The sequence below is a fragment of the Macaca thibetana genome, chromosome 17, assembly GCF_024542745.1.
Source record: "Macaca thibetana thibetana isolate TM-01 chromosome 17, ASM2454274v1, whole genome shotgun sequence".
Classification (NCBI taxonomy): domain Eukaryota; kingdom Metazoa; phylum Chordata; class Mammalia; order Primates; family Cercopithecidae; genus Macaca; species Macaca thibetana.
In genome coordinates this window covers 7,863,766-7,877,154 of record NC_065594.1, presented here as the reverse complement: position 1 = coordinate 7,877,154, position 13,389 = coordinate 7,863,766, and the positions used below count along the sequence as shown (strand labels likewise).

The 13,389-nt window shown below is 44.8% G+C and overlaps 1 protein-coding gene across 1 annotated transcript; it reads right to left on the bottom strand.

Annotated features, from left to right (window-relative positions):
- Positions 1 to 5,577: 5,577 nt before the first annotated feature.
- LOC126940744 (uncharacterized) lies at positions 5,578 to 12,061 on the bottom strand. Its single transcript, XM_050766914.1, has 5 exons — positions 11,532 to 12,061; positions 8,609 to 8,693; positions 8,455 to 8,521; positions 7,473 to 7,691; positions 5,578 to 6,483 (listed from the first exon to the last, which is right to left on the bottom strand). Exons 1-5 carry the CDS (start codon positions 11,696 to 11,698, stop codon positions 6,107 to 6,109), a joined length of 915 nt encoding a protein of 304 aa, XP_050622871.1. The 5' UTR covers positions 11,699 to 12,061; the 3' UTR covers positions 5,578 to 6,106.
- Between the last annotated feature and the right edge of the window lie 1,328 nt (positions 12,062 to 13,389).

Below are 13,389 nucleotides of genomic sequence, written 5' to 3'. Positions count from 1 at the left end.
TGCAGGAGCTCCAGGCTCTAGTCCCAATCCTGCTACCTGTCAGCTGTGTGACTGTGGTCAGGCCACTCAATTTCTCTGAGCCTCGGTAGCAGCTCTGTCCCACAGAATTGTTTTGTAAAAGAAGATTATATACCTAAAGTTAACTTTTAGCCATAAATTATTACCGAAAGTTTGGATTTTGTGTTGTATCCTTAAGAATGCATTTTATCGAATTTTAGTAAAGTCCTCCAATGGTTTCCCATTGCCTTCCCTTGACTTAAGAGCGTAGGTGATGTGGGGCCTGCCGAACTCTGACTCCATTTCTTCCCCTCTTGCTGTCTTCACACACAGACTCTCACCACACTGAACTTATTTCTGCTCCATAAGTATTTCAATGCTCTTCCCACCCCAGGGCTTTGGCCCCTGTTCTCCCGTCTGCCTGGAATCCTTCTCACTCTGGCCCAACTCAAATATCATTTCGTCAGATCCATCATTGTACCTGATGTTGCCCCCGACCTCCTTACCATCTCTATCCCAGTAAATTTACTGTATTTTCTTCATGAAACTGTCACCCTCTTATTTCTGTTGGTTTTACTTATTCTTGTGTTCCCTACAAAAAGGGACATAAAAGCTAGATGTTTGCCTTATTCACTTCTGTCTCTTTCACCTAGAGTGGCGCCTGGCTTGTAGGAGGAGTTTAATAAGTATTCATAGGGCCTGGCGCGGTGACTCACGCCTGTAATCCCAGCACTTTGGGAGGCTGACGTGGGCGCAGCATGAGGTCAAGAGACAGAGACCAGCCTGGCCAAGGTGGTGAAACACTGTTTCTACTAAAAACATACAAAAATTAGCTGGGCGTGGTTGTGCGCACCTGTGTTCCCAGCTACTTGGGAGGCTGAGGCAAGAGAATCGCTTGAACCTGGGAGGCGGAGGTTGCAGTGAGCCAAGGTCATGCCACTGCACTCCAGCCTGGCGACAGAGTGAGATTCCATCAAAAAAAAAAAAAAAAGAAAAGAAAAAAGAAAAGAAAATTCATAGAACAAAGTCATTACCACTAGGGAAAGTCTTCCTATTAAATTTTTAAGCTGGCACAGTGGCTCGCTCCTGTAATCCTAGCACTTTGGGAGGCCGAGGCAGGCGAATCATCTGAGGTCGGGAGTTCGAGACCAGCCTGACAAACATGGAGAAATCCCGTCTCTACTAAAAATACAAAATTAGCCAGGTGTGGTGGCTCATACCTGTAATCCCAGCTACTCCGGAGGCTGAGGCAGAAGAATCACTTGAACCTGGGAGATGGAGGTTGCAGTGAACCAAGATCGCGCCATTGCACTCCGTCCTGGGCAACAAGAGTGAAACTCCATCTCAATAAATAAATAAATAAATTTTTAAGTAGGTTCATTCATGGAAGCAAAGTAAATTTCAAATAGTAATTTTATATGACTAAGAATCTGGTTCTTCACGTCCTTCTATACATTAAAAAAACAAAAACAAAAACTATACTCATACTGAATATATGAACTTGTAATCTACTTTTCTCAACATCACTGAATCTTTCTTCTGCAACGTTTTAATGGTGCCATGTGGATGCACCACAGCTTACCTGACCAATTCTCTGTGGTGTATGTAATGAGAAATACTGCTTTGAAGAGCCACTAATAAATATTCCAAATGTCCCTCCAGAAAGGCTTTGCCAGTTTACACTCCTACCAATGTATAAAAGAGATTCATTTTCTGAACTCCTGCCAATACTGAATTTCATCACTAAAAAAAAGGAAACAAAATGTTTGCTAATTTGATAAGTGAAAAAGGATCTCATGATTGCTTTATTTTGCTTTTCTTTAATTACTTGTGAATGTGAAGTGTTTTTATCGTTTGCAATTTTATCATGTTGTATTTCCTCGCTTACAAATTATCTCTTTATGTTTCTGTTGGCTTTATTTTTAAATTGTTATTGTTGGTTTTCTCTGTGGTATTCATCTTTTATTGATTTGTCAAAGCTATTTTTATATTAAGGTGATTTGCCTTTGTCACAGATTGCAAATATTTTCCCGATATGTTTGTTGTCCTTTAATTTTGTTTTTGGATCTAGGGCAGTATAAATCCCTAGCCAGGCTCATGTTCTGGAAGCTAAGCCAGCCAGAAGGGAAAGTTCCTCTCAGTGAAATCTAAGCCCCAGCCTAGCCAGTCTCGGGCCCTGAACAACATAAGGCCAGGCTAGAGCATCTGAAGTGTTCAGATGATTTCAACTAAATATTTCTATGGCAACCAACTGCCATTTATTCTTACTAATGGACACTGCCTCTGATCTATGGGTATTTAAACTTCAGGAACTTTTAAAGGTGGGAATAAATGAAGCTATAATGGTAAAACAACAGGCATTAAAAACTTTTAAAAAATTTAAAAAGTGTTTTATTCACTTTTTTTCTCAGAGGGCAGTCTTCTTCTGCCTTCTCTCTCATAGAGCCAGTAATGCAGCTAGACATGGTGGCTCATGCCTATAATCCCAGCACTTTGGGAGGCTGAGGAGGCAGGATTGCTTGAGGCCAGGAGTTTTAGATCAGCCTGGCCAACATAGTGAGACTCCATCTCTACTAAAAATTTAAAAATTAGCCAGATGTGGTAGCAAGCACCTGTAGCTACTCAGCTACTCCCAGCTACTCAGGAGGCTGAGATGGGAAGATCACTTGAACCAGGGAGTTTGAGGCTGCAGTGAGCTGTGATCGTGACACTGCACTCTAGCCTGGGTGACACAGCAAAGACCTTGTCTCAAAAAAAAAAAAAAAAAAAAAAAAAAAAAAAAGAATCAAGGGCCAGAAATGCAATAGGAGGTGAGCCCTGTGGAGAGAGATTGGCAGTAAGGAACATTCAGTGTAGGGAGGGAGAAAGTACATCAAATACCTTCCATCTCCAAATGAGTATTTGGATGTCCTTTCCTCCCAATCTCTACTAATCTCAATCTCAATACCTACTATTGATTCCCTTCCTTCCAATCTCTAGTAATGATTGGCACAGAGTAGTTGCTCAATAAAATACTTTCAAACTGATTAAAGTTATATAAGATTACTTATAACTTCTGTGCTAATTCTTGTCACATATATTTGTGTTTTATACATTTCAAAGTGAGATTAGTTTCACTTTCAAGATTGTCTTCAGACAGCTGAGGCTGCCTCTCAGTGTAGCATGACTACCAGACCCTCTCACTCATCTTTTGTCAAAAAGTTCCAGAAGACTGGAAGCCGTTCCTTGATCCAGTCCTCTTGGAATGTAAACCTGTTCCTCTCATTTCCTTCCCTGTGGACACCACCTCCCCTGCCCCATTTGGAGCTCTTGGAACTGTCGTTAAATCCCTTCTCAGCCATCCCACCTTTCAGCCTTGCCCAGGGCCTATTCCCAAACCCCTCCAGCCTGTTTCATTTGCATCCTTCCATTCAGTTCTGCTGGTTCTGCTCTGTGTCAAGAGTATCAGAGACTTGGGGGGAAGGTGAGCTATGAGGTGGCCGGCAGGAGGAATGTGAGAAAATAAACAGCAAAGGCCCCAAGAGGGATTATTACGCTGAGTCCGGCTCTAATTGTCTCCTGCTCCCTGGCACTCTCACTGTCCCAGGGAATCCCCAGGTGCTCAGCAGGGACTCCCCTGTGGCAAAAACCCTGGCGGCTTCAAAAGCCTCAGCAATATGGAGCCTAGTACATAGAGGAAACACAGTTTCCAGCTGTGTGAAAACACCTTGGGGCAGAGTCTTGTGCCAGATATAGTGCCCTTCGTGAAGTATTGAGTAAGAATCCTTGACGTTTTATGAATATGGTGCAGCGTAAGTACACAATATGAAAATTTGAATAAGAATATGTTTAAACAGAAGCTGAAGTTAATTTGTGCAAATATTCCTACGTAAATCTTTACCCTAACTATTCTATTAACATACCTAGGGCACACCGCTGTTTTAGGAGTGTCATAGGATTTGTGTATGTGTGCCTACAAAGCTTTAACTGAGCTTCAGAAAGCAAGTCTTTGTAGCGGATCTACTTTTATTTAGTTAGTTGTTTTAGAGACACAGTCTCAGTCTATCTCCCAGGCTGGAGCGCTGTGCTGCAATCTTTGCTCACTGCAGCCTCCAACTCCTGGGTTCACACGATCCTCCTACCTCAGCCTCCCAAGTACTGGGACTACAAGCACACATCATGGTGCCTGGCTAACCTAAAATTTTTTTTTTTTTTTTTTTTTTTGTAGAGACAGGGTCTGTCTATGCTGCCCAGGCTGGAAGTCTACATTTTCTTAATCACAACACTGATTAACTGTCGATGGTCCTTTCATCTTCTTTTCTGTAGAATTACCTGTAGAATCCAGACCATAGGCCTCTGTTTATTGGGTGTGACCACGTTCCCATCTGCATCCCAGCAAAAACCCAATCCCCATAATTAACTGGCCTTTGCTATTTTATTGTCTGTCAACTGTGCCCTGGTGTATGGTGGCCTCTTTCCTTTTCTTGTTTAAGTAAAGTGAGGAATGTTTTGTCAGCTCATATTTCTTTTTCAGCAGCTGTGTGGCAGGGTGTCTGAAAGAGATTCACAATGATCTGTTGGAAATCCATCATAAAGCTGGTTGTCTGATCCCCTGACATGATCACGTCAGACAGAGCTGCCCTTTGCCTTGTGTCACAATCTTGAAAGTGAAACTAATCTCACTTTGAAATGTGTAAAACACAAATACATGTGGCAAGAATTAGCACTGAAGTTATAAGTAATCTTATATAACTTTAATCAGTTTGAAAGTATTTTGTTGAGCAACTACTCTGTGCCAATCATTACTAGAGATTGGAAGGAAGGGAATCAATTGTAGGTATTGAGATTGAGATTAGTAGAGATTGGGAGGAAAGGAAAATTCTTTTGTGATGTTAACCCATATTTAGTATTTTTTCAAGTCCTTTAAAATAGGAATAACCTTAGAAGAAGGCAGTCCACAAATATTTCCCCCAGTAACCTGCCTTGCTTCTTAGATTTCGCAGATCTCCCTATTATCTTGGGGGTTGTCAATGTTCTGCAGCACACCAAGAGGAAGATCTCAGGCACAGGACCGAGCACCATTCCACCAAAACCTCACTGAATTCCCCATCTTGCCTATCCTTTCCTCATTTCCTTTGTACATTTTTTCTTAAGCTCTAGTTAATGTTTTCCACCCTACGGCTTTCCCAACAATTCCATCCATCTCCCCTGCCAAAGTATACTTGGGATTTACAAAGTTTGCTAGTAATGCCACAAGTGAAATCAAATTATAACAAAGTGTCTATTTGACAGACCAAGAGATTTTAAAGCCTTAGCCAGCCAGACTCTCTTATTGGAAGTAATCTTTGTTATGATGTATTTTATGATCTTTTAGAGTTTGTAGCATTGGAATTTGACTTGTAATAGCCCTGGAATGTGGCATCGGGTTTCTTTTTATATTATAAATCCCAGAAAACTAGAGATCACAAAATGTGGTTTTGGTGTCCTGCTCAGAGGGTGACATGGACACTTACCAATAGATATGTGCTATTTGAGGATATGCCCCATAGGAAATGGGCTTAGGTAGCCTTTATTCACCCACCTCTTGGTGGCTTAATAGGAGGAACTATGTAGGATAAAAATTTTTCATTCATTTGTTAACCCATTCAGTACATGCTGTTTTTGTCATTACATTTGTAGGAGAGGGAGAACTTTCCCTTTACCCTTGAGAGTCGGAGATCTGAGTCTGTGAAATAAATAGACAGCAGACAGATTAACAGGAGAAAAGAGAGACAAATGTATTATGTGCACACGGGCATCACAGGAAGGAAAAGTGAGCACCCCCAAGCCCAGCGAGATCTAGGTGTTTAGATACCTGCTTCACAGGGGAGAGTGGAGGGGGAATGTAGGAAACTTGGGGGAGAGTAAATGATTCTGGGGAAGATGAACAGGGCCTCGGAAGAAGAGGGCACAGCCTGTGACCAGTCTATGTCTGGGCATAGTGTGGCCTCCAGACACCACTCCTGTGATTTATGTTCAATCTTCCCTGGTTGGTGAGAAACCCCGGTGAGGCTCTTTCGGAGGCTCTGTCTTTAGGCAGATAAAGGGACCGGAGAGAGCTCCCTGCTGCCTTTGCTGTTCTCCAGGTGTCCTAAGTGCAAAGAAAGCAGCTTATGTTGGGCTGCCCTTTCCTGAAGTCCACATTCAGGCTGGAACGAGCACTTCCCAATGCAGGGCAACCTGCCAGGTGCCAGTGGGAACCCAAGTCCACGGGGCCTGGTCTTGCTCTCACAGTGCCTGATTCAGCACAGATGCAACGACAGGTGCTCAGACACCGCGATGCCAGGCGGACTGTGGCAGGTGTCACAGGAATGTGGAAGCAATGTGTGCTTGGAGCGCAGGGGTGGGAGAGGCCCCTGCCAGCTGGTATGAGGAGAGCCAGCTTGCTGATGAGGGGGCACCTTCTTGGGCAGACAGGAGACTCACAGCTGCTATTGCTGTGTTGCCTGTGAGGATGGTGAGAAAGGCCTAATAGGAAATAGGGAAGGGAGGGAGAGGAACAAAGAGAATGGAGGTTAGGAAGGACTTGGCTATTGATTCCATGCAGAGGGAGAGGACAAGGGAGAGGGCAAAACGTGCTTTTTGCCCAATGACAACAATCACCACCTATTGAACATTTAACAGGTACCAGGGACTTCACTTTTTATACATTTATTATTATTTTGAGATGGATTCTCACTCTGTCGCCCAGACTGGAGTGCAGTGGCACGATCTTGGCTCACTGCAACTTTGGCCTCCAGGGTTCAAACAATTCTCCTGCCTCAGCCTCCCAAGTAACTGGGACTACAGGCACGTGCCACCACACCTGGCTAATTTTTTGTATTTTTAGTAGAGATGGGTTTTCGCCATGTTAGCCAGGATGGTCTTGATCTCCTGACCTCCTGATCTGCCCGCCTTGGCCTCCCAAAGTGCTGGGATTACAGGTGTGAGCCACTGTACCTGGCCTCATACATTAATTCACATGGTCTCCACCCCATCCCCTTCCTCCCTCAGCCCCTACATTTTGTGGATTAGGGTTGAAGCCCAGGAAGGATAGATGATTTGCCCCATCACCCAGCTGCCACGAGCTGGGACTGGGATTGAACCCAGCCAGGCATGGCTGTCCCGAGGCCAAGTCTTTTCTGCAGCATGTTGCCGAGTGACCATGAGAACGGAGGTTTCTGAGAAGACTCAGAAAAAGGGATTAGTTTTCAAGAGCTGCCAGAGTATTAAACCCGTTTATTTACATGTCCAATCTGTGCATTCTTTCACTCATTCTCGTCAGTAGTTGGGTTTCTGCAGTATTGCTGGGGCACCCTATCCTCTGGGCTGCTTCCTGGACGTCTACGTGGACAGCTTCTCCCAATGCTGAGTAGTCTCACGGTGCTTGCTTCAAAGTACTGAGTATCAACCACCATGCTCAAGTGCACACAGCATTTCTGGGGAGTGTCAGCCCACAAAATCTCCCCCTTACTCACGTTTTATCTGTTCCCCAGCAAGTGAGCAGGGCGATGAGCTGCCCCGGATTCTGCACCATGCTCCCCACATTTCCCTTGATCCTGGAGGAGGAAGCCAGACCCCGGCCGGCTCTGTTCTGATGCCACGCTCCCTCCTCTCGGCCTCTGCCTTCCTGGCTGCATCAGCCTGCGGTCGCTTCTCTTTCTGCCTGCAGAGCAGATGGCCTCGGTCAGGAATTCCTGGGAGAAAATTCCGTTCAGGAATAGAACTTTGCAAACACAAATATAGAGAGAATATCTGAACCACTGATGGGAAAGTGGATGAGAAAAAAAAAAAAGAATCAGGACATTACAGAGAGAGGCGCACATGCAGACGTTTCTGAATTTCTAGACTTAGATGCTGTGAAGTAGATTACCTAGATAGCCTCAACGCCAGAGATGCTTTATTTTCTAGGAAAATTTAATAGAACAGTTCTAAATACATTTGCTGGAGATCTAGAAACACAAAATAAATGTTAATCCATGTTGCTGTACACTTGGGAAAAAGAAGGGACGAATCTAGCCAAGGGAACTAATATTTATGGAGTGTCCACTATACTATACTACAGCTTTTTCCTCTGTGGTTTTCTGTCATCTTCTTAACAATTCTGTTAGTCCTCATGTATAAAGACAAGGAAAGAGAGTCTCAAAAAATTAAATAATTGACCACCCTTACTCGAATGTATATTCTGATGTCGAACTTCAGAGAGCTGGGCCTCTCCGGGGTGGTTTTAACCTGTCAGTGAGCTGCCGCCCCCCCTGCCCCCGCCACCGCCAACACTCCCTCCGCCCCTTGCATCAAAACCACTTCCCTTTTCCCCACACCACGGCGAAGCCGCAGGAGAAATCCCTGCTAATTTCAGCTCGCTTGAGAGATGGAACCTCCAAGTCTCTTGGGAATGTTCCCTTCTCGGCTTTTAGGTCAAATCCATGACTTCCTTCTCCTTGTTACGGCAAGATCTACCTGCCCAGCGTCTCTTTCCAGCCCTACTTGGCAGCTCTCTTCCTATCTGCAGAGATAGCCAGGCTAGCTGGGGAGACCAAGGAAGATGTAGGACTGTGATTATGATGTCACACATCCCCTGGGCTCTGTGGGGGCTCTCCCCGCCATATCTCACTTTGCACATCCTGTTGCTTGTCTCGTGCTGTTTGACAAATGGCCTCTTGACCTTTCCCCAATCCTCTTGTTTCTTGCAGTTGAAACTAAAAAAGATAAAGAAAAAGAAAAGAAAAGAAATAAATAAAAGACTTACTGTTTGAAGCCATATGAAAACCTACTAGAGTAAACCAAATGCCTTTGGTGATCATATATACCCATACATAAAAACGAATATTCCTTTTAGGGGGCAGTAAAGGGTAAGAGATGTTAGTCAAGCACGCAGGTTGGACCAAGCTGCATGCACCCGCACGGTGGAGAGAGACCTGACCCTGCTTAGGGCAGAGCGGGGGAAAGGAGCCAGGGTTCCTCCTGCTCTGATCCCCACCAGCTCATGACCTTAGACCAGCCCGTGACCTCGCAGAACTGTAAAACTCTAGTAGCTGCATGACGATGAAGTGGGAGCTCTTTGGAAATGTTAGTAAGTTTTCCTTTCTAGACTTACTCATGGTTGTGTTTTTGTTTCTGTAAACTTTCTCCCCCACCAGCTTTATTGAGGTCTAATCCACAAATAAAAATGGAATCTATTTACCAGGTACAATGTGTTACTTTGGGCCACTTTTAATCAATCCAGGCCTCCCTGTCTTTTGATTGGTGATCTTAGTATGCTCACAAGTATTTTGAATACTGATTATTTTGACTTATTGCTACTGCCTTATTTTTGTTTTCTATTTGCTATGCTTTGTCTTTTCTTTTCTCTCTCTCTCTCTGCCTTTTATTTTTTATCCCCACTTCTTACTTCTACATTTGGAAACATAACAGCCTATTTCTCAGTCTTTAGTGGTCCTTAAACTTGGAAGTACAACAGAAGACTGGAGACTTCACATAGATCGTTGGGCCCTTCACCCAGAGTTTCTGATTTAGCAGGTCTGAGGTAGGACCTGAAAATTTGCATTTCTGATAAAGTCTCCAAATGACACTGATGCTATTCCTCTGGGAGAACACTTTAAAAACTACTGTTTCAGAATGAAGATTTGTTATTTTAAAGGATATGAACAGACAGTTTTCCAAAGAAGACATACATGCAGCCAACAAGCATATGAAAAAATGCTCAACATCACTAATCATGAGAGAAATGCAAATCAAAACCACAATGCGATGCCATCTCATACGAGTCAGAATGATTACTATCAAAAAATGTTAAACTAAAAAAATAACATGCTGGCAAGGTTGTGGAGTAAAGAGAACCCTTATCCACTGCCGGTGGGAATGTAAATTAGTTCAGCTATTGTGGAAAGCAGTCTGGTGATTTCTCAAAGAACTTAGAACTACCATTCAACCCTACAGTCTCATTACTGGGTATATGCCTTAAGGAATAGAAATTGTTCTACTGTAAAGACACATCCATGCATATGTTCATCACAGCCCTGTTCACAAAAGCAAAGACACGGAATCAGCCTAGAGGCCCATCAGTGGTGGACTGGATAAAGAAAAGGTAGTACATATATACCATAGAATACTACACAGCCATAAAACAGCATGAGAGAATGTTCTTTGCAGCAACATGAATGCAGCTGGAGGCCATTATCCTAAGCAAACCAATGCAAGAACAGAAAACCAAATACTGAATGTTCTTATTTGTAAGTGGGAGCTAAACACTGAGTACACATCGACCCAAAGAAGGAAACGATAAACACTGGGCCTACTTGAGGACAGAGGGTGGGAGAAGGGTGAGGATTGAAAAACTACCTATTGGGTACTACATTTATCACTTGGGTGATGAAATAATCTGTACACCAAACCCCAGTGACACACAATCTACATATATAACAAACCTGCACATGTACCCCTTGACCTGTAATAAAAGTTAAAAAAGAAAAACAAAGAAAAGGATTTGTTGATTGGGTGTGGCGGTCTGTAATCTCAGCGCTGTGGGAGGCTGAGGCAGGCAGATCACTTGAAGTCAAGAATTCAAGACCAGCCTGGCCAACATGGCAAAACCCCATGTCTACTAAAATTACAAAAGTCAGCCAGACATGGTGGCGGGTGCCTGTAATTCTAGCTACTCCGGAGGCTGAGAATCGCTTGAACCCAGTGAGCAGAGATTATGCCACTGCACTCTAGCCTGGGTGTCAGGGTGAGACTCTGTCTAAAAAAAAAGGCCGGGCGCGGTGGCTCAAGCCTGTAATCCCAGCACTTTGGGAGGCCGAGATGGGCGGATCACGAGGTCAGGAGATCGAGACCATCCTGGCTAACACGGTGAAACCCCGTCTCTACTAAGAAATACAAAAAATAGCCGGGCGAGGTGGCAGCGCCTGTAGTCCCAGCTACTCGGGAGGCTGAGGCCGGAGAATGGCGTGAACCCGGGAGGCGGAGCTTGCAGTGAGCTGAGATCCGGCCACTGCACTCCAGCCTGGGCTACAGAGCGAGACTCCGTCTCAAAAAAAAAAAAAAAAAAAAAAAAAAAAAAGGATTACCTTTGGCCAGTTAAAATACATTCAAAAATACTGAAAACTTTAATCATCTCCCTCCCCAAACTACATGTACCCATGAAATTTAGTATTCAGTCTTTGGGATTTGTAGTCCTTCTACCCCAAACCAATTCACGGATTCCCTAGGAGTCCCTGGGGAACTCCAGTAAAGATCCTCTGTTTTAGAGAATAATTCTATTTCTTGAGGAAACCCTGATATTAGAATGGATAATTGACATTCTTAGGGTGCTACAATAACCTGAGCATATAACTATTAAATATAATTATTTTATTCATTGATTCAGCAGCAAATATGAACTGAGTATTTAGCATGTGCCATGGTAATGAAGATAAAATCCCAGGATAATTAGAGGGCTCATGTGGCAAGTAAACAGAAGTGTGGACCATTGGCAATTATACCTCTGTATGTATTAATAACAGCATAATCACAAAAGTTTCCATCCTATATCCTACCAAGTCCCCAGGGTCACTCCAGCCATTCTTGATGAAAGGCCTGTAGTCCAGCTTTCAAGTTGTGTGCTGACTTCAGTCCTCTTTTTGTGATGTGTGTGGCTGGCCTTTCCATGTGCAGTTCCTTCTGCATTTGATCTTTGTGCTGTGGGACCAAATAAGTGAGGCATTTAAACAAAAGAGTCGCAGAATGTTTCCTGGAGAAAGTGGTGTTGAAATCGAGATCTCAACGATGAATAAGACTTAGGCCAAGGGACATTTGAGGAGGGAGTAAACATGTTCAGGCAGTGAGAACAGTATGTTAGGAGGCCTAAAAGTGAAAGCCAGGTTAGAGCAGTTGGATGTCTTTTTTGAAAAAAAAAAAAAAAAGGAAAAGAAAAAGAATATGAGCCACTGCAGGATGTTAAGGAGGGGAAGGAGGGAAGAGGCAGGGCCTGTACCATGGGCATGCAGGGCCAGTGCAGTTGCACAGGACAAGCACTCAGAAGGTTAGGGTTTAACACTCTACAATTACTCTCTTGAAATTCTTCAGAATTTTACCTTTGAACTTGTGCTCTGTAAGTGAAGTGTAAGGAGACAATGGAGCCTGCCAGGAATGTGGAGCCTCACGCATGTGTGCTCCTGCCTCCTGCTGACTCCCAGGATGTTTTCTCAGACATCTGTTCTTCTCCCCTGGTGCCTTGGTCCTGCCCAGTTTGCCCTCCCTGCCCCCACCCTACTACAGATGCTGCCCTTCACCCAGGGAGGTAGCTGGGTCACACCAAGTGAGGTGGGGGCCCAGGTGGACACATGTGGAGGGCTGGTGTCTTAGTCTGTTGCGTGCTGCCATAGCAGAATACCTGAGACAGGGTCATTTATACAGAACAGAAAGTGATTCTCTCACAGTCCTGGAGACTGGGAAGTCCATGATCCAAGGTGCTGGCATCTGGTGCGGACTTCTTACTTCATCCACATGTGCCAGAGGAGGAAGACGGAAGGGCAAGAGAGAGTGAACCCATTCCCATAAGCCCTTTTTGCAATGGCAAGATTCCATTCATGAGGGCAGAGCCCTAGTGATCCAAGCACCTCCCAAAAGGCATCACCTCCCACACTGTTGCATTGGGGATTAAGCTTTCAACACAAGAATTTTGAAGGGGACAAAAACATTTAAGCCACAGCAGTTGGGCATACGGCTTGCAGCATCTCAGGGCAGAGCGAGGCAGTAGGTGTCAACCCCCCGATACACTCAGTGGGAAGCTAAAACAGGGCCTTATGCCCACCCCAATCTGGGTACCAAGTGCATTCCAGTGTGGAGATGGCAGCCTCTCAGAGGCCAGCCATCGGCTATGGGTGGGTGCAGCAGAACATGTGGGAAGGGAGATTGGCATCCCAGCCGCAAGGTGGGGCACTGCATTTTCCCAAAAATGATGAAGCCAGCCTGGGCCCTTGAGAAATTCTAAGAAGCAGGTCACCGATGTCAAACTGCACTGGACTTCTAAGTAGAGTGAGAATGAGTGTGGGTCTTGTGTCATGTCACTGAGATTTGGCGCTGACTGTCATCACAGCATGACCTAGCTCATCCCGCCTAGTGGTTCTTCCAAACTTTCACTTCTCTGCTAACCCTCTGCCCTCGCCCAATCCCATTCACTCTCACACTTTGCCTCCTCATCGCTGAGCAGGTAGAGGCCGTCGGGGGAAAAAACCCTCAACTTTGTTTTCAAGCACCTGGGAACATTTCTGCCTCTAAGCCCACCTTTGCCCCCATGGAAGTGGCACATCCCCACCCCCAGGTCCCTGCTTCCTGTGCCTTCCAGCTCCCACCCCCTTCTCATCCCACCCCGTTTGCTCAGGGGCATGGCTCCACGTAATCCTCCTCTCTCCT

Bases quoted from the DNA above. Each gene is read 5' to 3' on its own strand.
- LOC126940744 (XM_050766914.1), bottom strand. From the start codon at position 11,698: ATGCCTCACTTATTTGGTCCCACAGCACAAAGATCAAATGCAGAAGGA. The intron at 8,522-8,608 runs GTGAGATATGGC...TGGTCTCCCCAG, and splicing joins CAAGCAACAGGATGTGCAAA to CTAGCCTGGCTATCTCTGCA. The intron at 6,484-7,472 runs GTGAGTAAGGGG...ATTTCCTATTAG, and splicing joins TGCTGGGGAACAGATAAAAC to GCCTTTCTCACCATCCTCAC.